Source organism: Triticum urartu, chromosome 6A (assembly GCF_056163025.1).
Source record: "Triticum urartu cultivar PI428250 chromosome 6A, HENAU_Tu73, whole genome shotgun sequence".
NCBI lineage: Eukaryota > Viridiplantae > Streptophyta > Magnoliopsida > Poales > Poaceae > Triticum > Triticum urartu.
The window spans coordinates 377972684-377981464 of NC_141878.1; the positions used below are offsets into that span (position 1 = coordinate 377972684).

Genomic DNA, 8781 nt, shown 5'->3' on the forward strand with positions numbered 1-8781 from the left:
GACGAGGAGGGCAGTGACAAGGATGACGAGGACGACCAGGAGGGGGATGGCGAGGTTGACGAGGAGGGGTGTGACGAGGAAGACGAGGACGATGAGGAGTGGGGTGACGAGGAAGACAAGGCGTTGTTCTATCTCGGTGAGGCGGCCTTGAGGGCGGAGCAGACCGCTATCCTGGACTCCATCCAAGATGAGGCTTACGTGGAGTCCAACCGGCGCTTCCTCCAGGAAGAACAGGCAAAGACCAATGTGCTCTTCAACAAGTTGGATGTGGAGCAAGAGGCGGAGGCCGACGACGTCGATGTCAGAATGGAGATAGTGGACATCTGCGACGACGAGGAGTAGTGTAGTTTTGTTAGTAGATGTTTGCTTTGCATGGTTTTTATGCTTTCCACGTTTTGTATGCCTGTAACGGTTGAACAATGTCAAGTAATCGTCGATGTCAGAATGGAGACAGTTTCATTTCCATGTCAAGCAATCGTGTTTTGTTCTTAAGTAGTAGTACTATCCCGTCCCAAAATAAATGTGTCAACTTTGTAGTAACTTCGTACCAGGCAGTACAATTCAGATTGTACTGGTTAGTACAAGGTTGAGCCAATTAATTTGTGACGGAAGGCGTATGTTTTATTACAAATTGCAGTTTCAAGTACCATATTTGGCTCGGAAGGCGTATGTTTTATTACACTGTATTGTTTTATTATAGATTACAGTTTCAAGTACAAACCTTGCAACTGGGGCACATATTTGATTCTAGAGATTCCAGTGTGGTTAGATTTGAATATGGTTCCAACATGGTTAGATTCTAGAGAGGCACCCAACAACATGCGCAAAAAAGCCACAGATGTGCTTCTGAGAAGCACCATCTTGCATGGTTTTACCGCAAGATGGGATTCGACATGTATCCAGGACATTCCGGGTTTTATAAGTGTAGAAGGAATTGTTTTTCACTTATATGTTCTATGGCAGAGGCACGACTATTACTTTTGTGAGGAAGGAATGAACGTCGGAGGTACGTGACGCGAGGACTGACAATATGCGACCGTTACTGTTTTTTTTCGAGAGTACGCCAATGGCGTACCTTAATTTTATAGAAGAGAAGAATGAGTCAAGTACAAAGGATTTATGATGGAAGTGGACTTCCATCGAGGACGCACACCCTATCACACCCTAAAAATTACCCTATTCCTACACTCTCACAAAACATAGCAAAACCTCTACCTCCCAAGCCCGCCAACCTCCACTCTTTGATCTCCCCTAGGATGGCAAGGGCAAGGTCCGACGCTGTCTTCTGCTCCTGGGTCCGGTGGAACACTCGAGCGTTGCGTTGCTTCCAGAGAGCCCAGGTTGTGGCAATGATGACCATGTCAAAGCCACGCTTGGCGCCCTTCGAAAAAAGAGCTCTCCTAACCAACCACCAGTCCAACAGACAATTGCTCGGCTCCGGGATGGTGCCTTGCACCTTCAAAGCTTCGAAAATGTAGTGCCAAACCTCTCTAGCGTAGACGCATTGGACAAGGATATGTTCCGCGTTATCCTCCTCTTGAAGGCACGTATAGCAGGCGAAAGGAGAGTCCTGAAGGCCATGCCTAGCCCTTCTATCAGATGTCCAGATCCGATGTTGAACTGCCAACCACATGAAAATTTTACATTTGAGCAAAGCCCAGCTCTTCCAAATACAAGCGCCAAACGGAGCCCTCTCGCCACCCATGCAGAGCCTGAAGTAGGTGGATTTTGCAGTGTACTTGCCCGACGGGTCCGCCGGCCAGGAGAAGGAGTCATCTTCAGATGGATGGCGAATGACCATGCTAATCGCCAGATTAAGGTGCAGGAGTTGCATGTGGGCACCTAAGTTTACATCGCCAACGATGTCAAGCAACCATCTTGCGTTCTCCAATCCCTCCTCCACCGTGCGGCGATTGATCGTTCTAGTATCCACCAAAGCATGGATGCTTGGTGCAATTACTATTTTTTGAATTAACTGTGAGAGGCATGAATGTGCCAACAGAAGAGGCACGGTCATGTATGAAATAGGTGCAAGGTGGTCCCTAATGTCTCCTGAATGTATCATGTATACACTTCAATGTTACAAGCACGATTGTCGTTCTTGTCGAGGCACAAAGGTGAAGGATGGAGCCTATGCCTCTTCCATAGTCACATCCCATATTAAGAAGGAAGCAAATCTTTATAGACCCGATACATCTGAAGCTGGCCGTAAGGCACGGTCCAGCCTCTGCGCTTTCGGTGACATCACGTTTAGTGCCAGGAGAGTGGACGTAATGCTCGGTTTTCTGATGTTTTGTTGTCAGCAACTTTCTTAACATGTTATGCACGAGAGAGGTATGATTTTACCCGACATAGAGGCAGGCACGTGACGAACTGGAAGCACGGACGTGATTCTAAGGGAGGTACAAATGTGAAGGATCGTGGTGCAAGCACGTGAAGGTGTGCCTCTGTTTTCAAGAAGCTTTCATTGACACATTTTCATTGTGGGGGCCATGGCTTATGAGTTCCATGTGTCTTTGAAGTTATTCGGCCTCATTAACGGACGTGAAGCCAAGTTACGCACGGTCCCCATAGGAGTGGAGGCACAGAAGTGGCTCTGTGGGTGTTTTAAGTAGTAGGTGTTATTGACGGACAACCGTGCCTCTGTAGTGTTCTTCTCTGAGGGTCACGGACATAAGCAATGTTTCCCAAGGAGAATAAACACGTAACTACCTCTGTATTCAAAATGTTTTTCTAAAGTGTTCCATACGAACGATTTTTAATATCGTGTGTGCAATGGTTTGTTAGAACATTGTGGACTGCTTTTAGGAGCATTCTGTAATTGTTGTCCCTGCATTTTGACGCTGCATCCACAAAGGTACTAGTGCATTGCATGCTTGTCATTTTTGTGGACTGCTATGTGTACCTGCTCTGTGCGTTATGCTAATCGTATACTATCTGTACTGTGTTTATATTTTTCAGTTCACGCCAATATATTCTACTAATAGATAACTCCAACATTGCACTGGTAATAAACTTGTTCAAAAGATATGTAAACTAGAAGCAAACTTCAAGGTTAACTGTGACACAAGGAAACCTAAATTTATAATAAGTAAATGGTAGTATTGAGAGAAAGCAAGTCTAATGAGAAATCTAGAATGGCATGAGCAAGCTTCTAGATACTTTTCTTAGCCGGGACCACCTGCTTCAGTAGTCGTAGTTGCTCCAGGACCTAGCGCGCTTCCTGGACTGCTCCTTCTCGAGTTTTTCCCGGTGGAGCCCTTCCTGGATGGTGGTGAGGCGGCTCCATATCTCATACGCAGCATAAGCATCTTTTGCCGCGTACTCGATGTGCCTCATGGACAGGGGCATGCACGCCCAGCACTTGTGTTCTGCAATGGTGAGCTTCTTTTTCATGTCGTTGTAGTAGTCGTGGACAAGAATGCCTGAGACATCCCCAAGGGAGTCCAGAGGCTTGGTAGCTATAGGCACCCTCCATTCCTTCTGGATGTCGACGAAGTGGACGATCTCCAGTCCGACACGGTCGAGCATCTCTATGTCACCGTCAATGAAGCCAGCAAACATGTACCTGGGGTCGGCGAGGAAGTTGTTGGACCTGGTGCAGTTCTTGTCGGCGGTGCTCAGTTGGAAGAGTAGCACCGGATGATCCTTGCCGACGAAGAGCTGGACGAGGGCCGGTTTCTGATCTTCGCCAACGTCGTTCGTGTACTCCACATAAACTCCGATGATCTTGTGGCGCTTGAACTGGAGGTGTCGCTCGTACTGCTCAATGGTGGTCGCCACCTTGTGCAAGTCGTTGGTGTGGATCACGTGCAACTTGGTGTTGCTGTGGGCCTGCACCTCCATGAATTCCGTGGTGAATCCCATGGCCTAGAGCAGTTCGTCCTCCTGCAACTTGGTATTTCGTGGGGAACAATGAGTGGGAGCGCAATGGCGATTTCTGTTGTTTGTTTGTGAGATGGCCGCGGCGGAAGTCTAAATTTAAGGGTGGGGCAGCAGCAAAGGAGTGCACGATCTCACTGTCGATGCGGTTGTGCACATCATGGGTTATGGATCGTGGTTTGATCTTCCTGTCAGTGCAATTGTGCACATCCTGGGTTTTTGATCGTGGTTTTTCTTTTTAAAAAATAAAAATAAAATCAGCAGTTATGTTTCTAACAATCGTTGTATCTCCAGCAAGTCGGGGAGAAGATCGTTGTCTTGCGTAGTTTGCTGTCAAATGTCAACTTTTACAATTTATCTCGTGAGGCATGCAGGGTCAGTATGTAGAGGCACGAGTCTCTGACCAAGAGAGGCATGCTTGAAGTGGCTGGTTTAACTCTCAGACACACGGGCGTGATACATTCACTAGGTGTTGCAATTGTTTCCAGTGATACATTCAGTGGGAGGTGCAGTGCTGTGTTTTTTCAGAGGCATTGTTGTGTGTCCGTGTTGCAACTTACGCTACGAGATGGACAGATGGAACGAGAAGCAACGAGAGGCATGGACATGCAGCTGCGAGAAGCACTTATACAACGAGAGGCACAACTAGAGGCACATATACTATGCTATGTGAGGCACTGACATGAAGCTACGTGATTGCACGAACGTCAATTCGTGTTGTGGCGCTACATGAGGCACGACACGAACATTTAGCCGTGCACTCGACTACATGCGCAAATAGCCACAGATGTGTTTCTGAGAAGCACCGGTCTCCATGGTTTTACCGCAAGATGGGATTCAACATTTATCCAGGGCATTCCGGGTTTTACAAGTGTAGGAATAATCATTTTTCACTTATATGTTATGTGGCAGAGGCACGGCTATTACTTCTGTGACGAAGAAATGAATGTCAAATGTACGTGACGTGAGGATTGATAATAGGCGTTCGTTACTGTTTTTCTAGAATGTTTTTCAATTAACTGTGAGAAGCATGAATGCGTAAGTCGAATGTACGTGACGGTTGGATTGACAATAGGCGTCCGCTACTGTTTTTTCGGAATGTTTTTCAATTAACTGTGAGAGGCATGAATGTACCGACGGACCAGGCATGGTCATGTCTAAAATAGTTGCAAGGTCGTCCCTAAGGTGTCTTGAATGTATCATCTATATGCTTCACTGTTACAAGCACGGTCGTTATTTTTGTCGAGGCACGGTCTTGAGAGGCATGAATGTGCCGATGCAACAGGCACGGTCATGTCTGAAATAGTTGCAAGGACGAGATGGGCAGAAACAACGAGAAGCAACGAGGGGCGTGGGCATGCAGCTGCGAAACACACTTACACAACGAGAAGCACAACTAGAGGCATAGGTACGATACTACATGAGGCACGGACATGAAGTTATGCGATTGCACAGATGTCAATCCGTGCCCATGTTCTATCAAATGTTTTAAGTGGCACTTTGTAAAGGCATGGATGTTTAAGATGATAGAGCCATAGGGGAAGGCACTAGTTTTTTAGCAGAAGTGCTATGCGGTTAACAGAGCCATAGTGGAAGGCACTAGTTTTTTAGCAGAAGTGCTATGCGGTTAACAGAGGTGTATGTTTGAGCTCATCGCAACAAACTACTTGGCATCACGCTATTCTGCGGAGCACCATAGTGAAAATTATGTATACTACTGACATGGGGAGCTAGCAACGTCACTAAACTATGCAGAAACATACTTGACCACAACCATTCATCCTCCATTATTAGTCAGTGAATCCTTTTATTATTATCAGAGATAAATAAAGTAACCCACGTAAGTGTTTCACCTTCTTTCACTGGGAATTTTCACCAACGTCCTCTTGGACATAATTATATGCTTTGTTACATACCATGACATAACTAAATAACAAAACTGGTGTGTACAACCTGTTCAAAAACCAGACATAAATTACTGAACTGTGATATAGGAAGTATAGCCACCGGCAATGCTCTATCAGGAAAGGTCGTTGATTATCATCCGCAGCAGCTTCATGTTTCCCAAAGTTGGCCACCGCTTTTCCATTGTGACGAGGACAATTGAACCAACCCTTAGCTGAGCTTCCCGGGAAAAATCTGAAAAACCGGTCACCTCCATTCTGCCGTCAGTTCGTATGGAGTACGTTGTGCTCATGTCTATTGCATCATACATCTCTGTTAGGCTGATTCCACCGTTTTGAGGTAAATATCCTAGGTTCATATTTAGAAACCTCACAACGGCAGACGGGATTCTCTGCAGATTGTATCGATTTTACTAGATAAAATTAATGTACAGGGACATAAAACATCGAAAATAGCAAACAAAACCATGGCAGTGGATCAAAACAAATATTCAATGACTAACTAGACGACCATTTATGACATTGGTGATGTTTAGACGCTGAAAAAAGGGTATGGTGGGGAAGTCGTCAGACTCAAACACATACTATATCATCTGTCCAAATTGTCTGTATGAGAGGTTTACGCCTCGACCAAACACTGTTTTCCCAATGTACTCCCTCTCCGAATCATTTAGAAAATCAAGAGCTGCATGGAAAAAATAACTCATTTTCAAACTAATTTGTTTAAACAAATGAACTTGATATTAAAGTTTAAAAGGAATGGTTAAATTCAATGCATGTGATCAAGTTGGGACGATAATCAACATGATTGCATAAAATGTTTTGAAAATAAGTTCGGTTGTAAGTATGACATTCATTTAGTGGACACAGGTAGGAGCACCAAAGTATGCTGATAAACATAGTTGATAAAACATGATGGAAGTTGGTGCACTTACCTAGTGATGGTTTGGGAAGGGGCCTGTGACCTCCTCGAGAATCACTGAGTCTCGGATCTATCTCAATGGACAGACTCCCAGTATCCAGGTTTATGATGATTAGATCTCGATAATGAAGATCGTAGTCACTAATTAACTTTTCCCAGGCAGGTCCATGAATTTCAGACCGGTTAGGTTCATCGATGATGCAGATCTCATATGGCAGATCCTCGTTGGTGATCAGTACTGGATTCCTTTGTTTTCCTTCTTCTTTAAATGCTTCCTCTTTCCACTGATAGATTGAAGAAGTGACTTGCTGCCTGCAATAGCATGGCACATACTGCGCAAGAAAAATAATCTTCAAATCGGCAAGAAGGAATCCTTGAATACCGACATGTATAACCAAGACAGATAGCGCTTATCATATATGTACCAATTGTTTTCAATAGGTTGCTATTTGATAAAACAAGGTACATCAAAAATTGGAAACATCTCATTAAATGCTTAAATGTAGGCATTCCATTCCAACAATATGGTAGAAACTTTTATTTCCTCCATCCGAAAGATACAGTAGTTGGTAGTAACTGATGGGCGGCATGGGGTGCCAAACATTTCTCCTTACTAGGCATGTCTTGAAGCATCGAGGAAGATGCACTGTTATCGCACTGTGAGGAACACCTGACTCCAATCCAGGGCAACCGAAGTTGGTACATATATCACAGCACATGGTTTCCCCTGGAATACGTTGCAAAACAACGTTTATATGAAATTCTCAACACAAGGAAAATTATATTATCTTGAAAAAATATTCGGCTAAACCGACATTTTACATAAATAGTCATTCACAAACAATTTCCTAAAAAGACATGTGCAAAGCTTGACAGTTCTACAACAATAGTAAAAACAAATGAAATATGAATTTAATTAAATCAGTATTTTATTTTCCAAAAATGGTTGCTTAATTCATCACAATTCAGTATTAACTATTTTTAGAGCAGTTCACATTCTTGGCTGTCAATGTCAATCCGTGAAAGGATCTATGCTGCTTGGTTATAAAAGCAGCTTTAGCAAATGTATATTTCAAGACAAGACAAGCAAAAAGCAGAAACAATAGTCTATCACCAGGAGGCTCATTAAAGTGTTTGTAACAACAAAATTTTATCTAAATTCGTCAAAGCTGCACCCAGCAACGTCATCCGCAACCCTACACTACCGTCACCTACGCGAACCACCCGAACATGTGTGGCTAGGTGGTATTTGAAACGATTGATCCATCAAGGTTAACCTTTCCCCCAGCCTACAGGATCCCAAATGCTGACTCCTAGTCAACAACACCCCAAACGCCGACATCCAGCACCCTGTGGCAGGTTAAGCAATAGAGCTCAACGTTTGGCCACTCCCTTGGACTTCCGGCCACCGCCGTTGTTTGCAAGAACTAACGGGCTTCAATTTAAACTACGAACCTCCCTCAGCGAAGTTCATCGCTCACCTAGGACTTGGACGCCGCAGGGTGCTGCAGCTCGTAGCATTCTCAAGCACAAACACCGACTCCCAGTCAACCCCACCCCTAAGAGGCACGGGTTGTGTACAGGTTCGGCCTCGTACTGCGTGGATTTGGTTTATATCACAACGAATTTCCAGGCAATTCCTAGCATAACAGCGTAGATACGTCGCTTTCAAACACGAAGAGACGAAACCAATAGAGAGGAAAACAGATCATAGCAAAAAATTCACATAGAAATTAAGATGAATTGGACTAACCCTAGATGTAGAGGGAGAATCAAGAGAGAAGAGACGATGAACTGTACAGCGGGTGACTGGGAGGGGGGTCTGGGTTGGCAAAAAACAGAGTAGACAGTTATAATACGCGCCTGCTCACTGACATGGCGCTACTGTGCATCGGCAAAGATAAGACTATTGGCTTATTAGGAGAACAGAGACACAGACTGACAGCCCCAACACACATGGATTTACATGCACATAAGGCACTGCTTTGTTTCCGTATTCCAAAGTTTCTCAATGACACGTTCATTGAGACATTAGCGGTCTTTAAGCAGTCGCGGGATGGTTGTGCATATCCA

General features: G+C 44.6%; 1 protein-coding gene across 1 annotated transcript; it reads right to left on the reverse strand.

Annotated features, from left to right (window-relative positions):
- Positions 1–3186: 3186 nt before the first annotated feature.
- LOC147965322 (uncharacterized) lies at positions 3187–3867 on the reverse strand. The gene has a single exon (XM_087526760.1). It carries the CDS (start codon positions 3865–3867, stop codon positions 3187–3189), a length of 681 nt encoding a protein of 226 aa, XP_087382886.1.
- Between the last annotated feature and the right edge of the window lie 4914 nt (positions 3868–8781).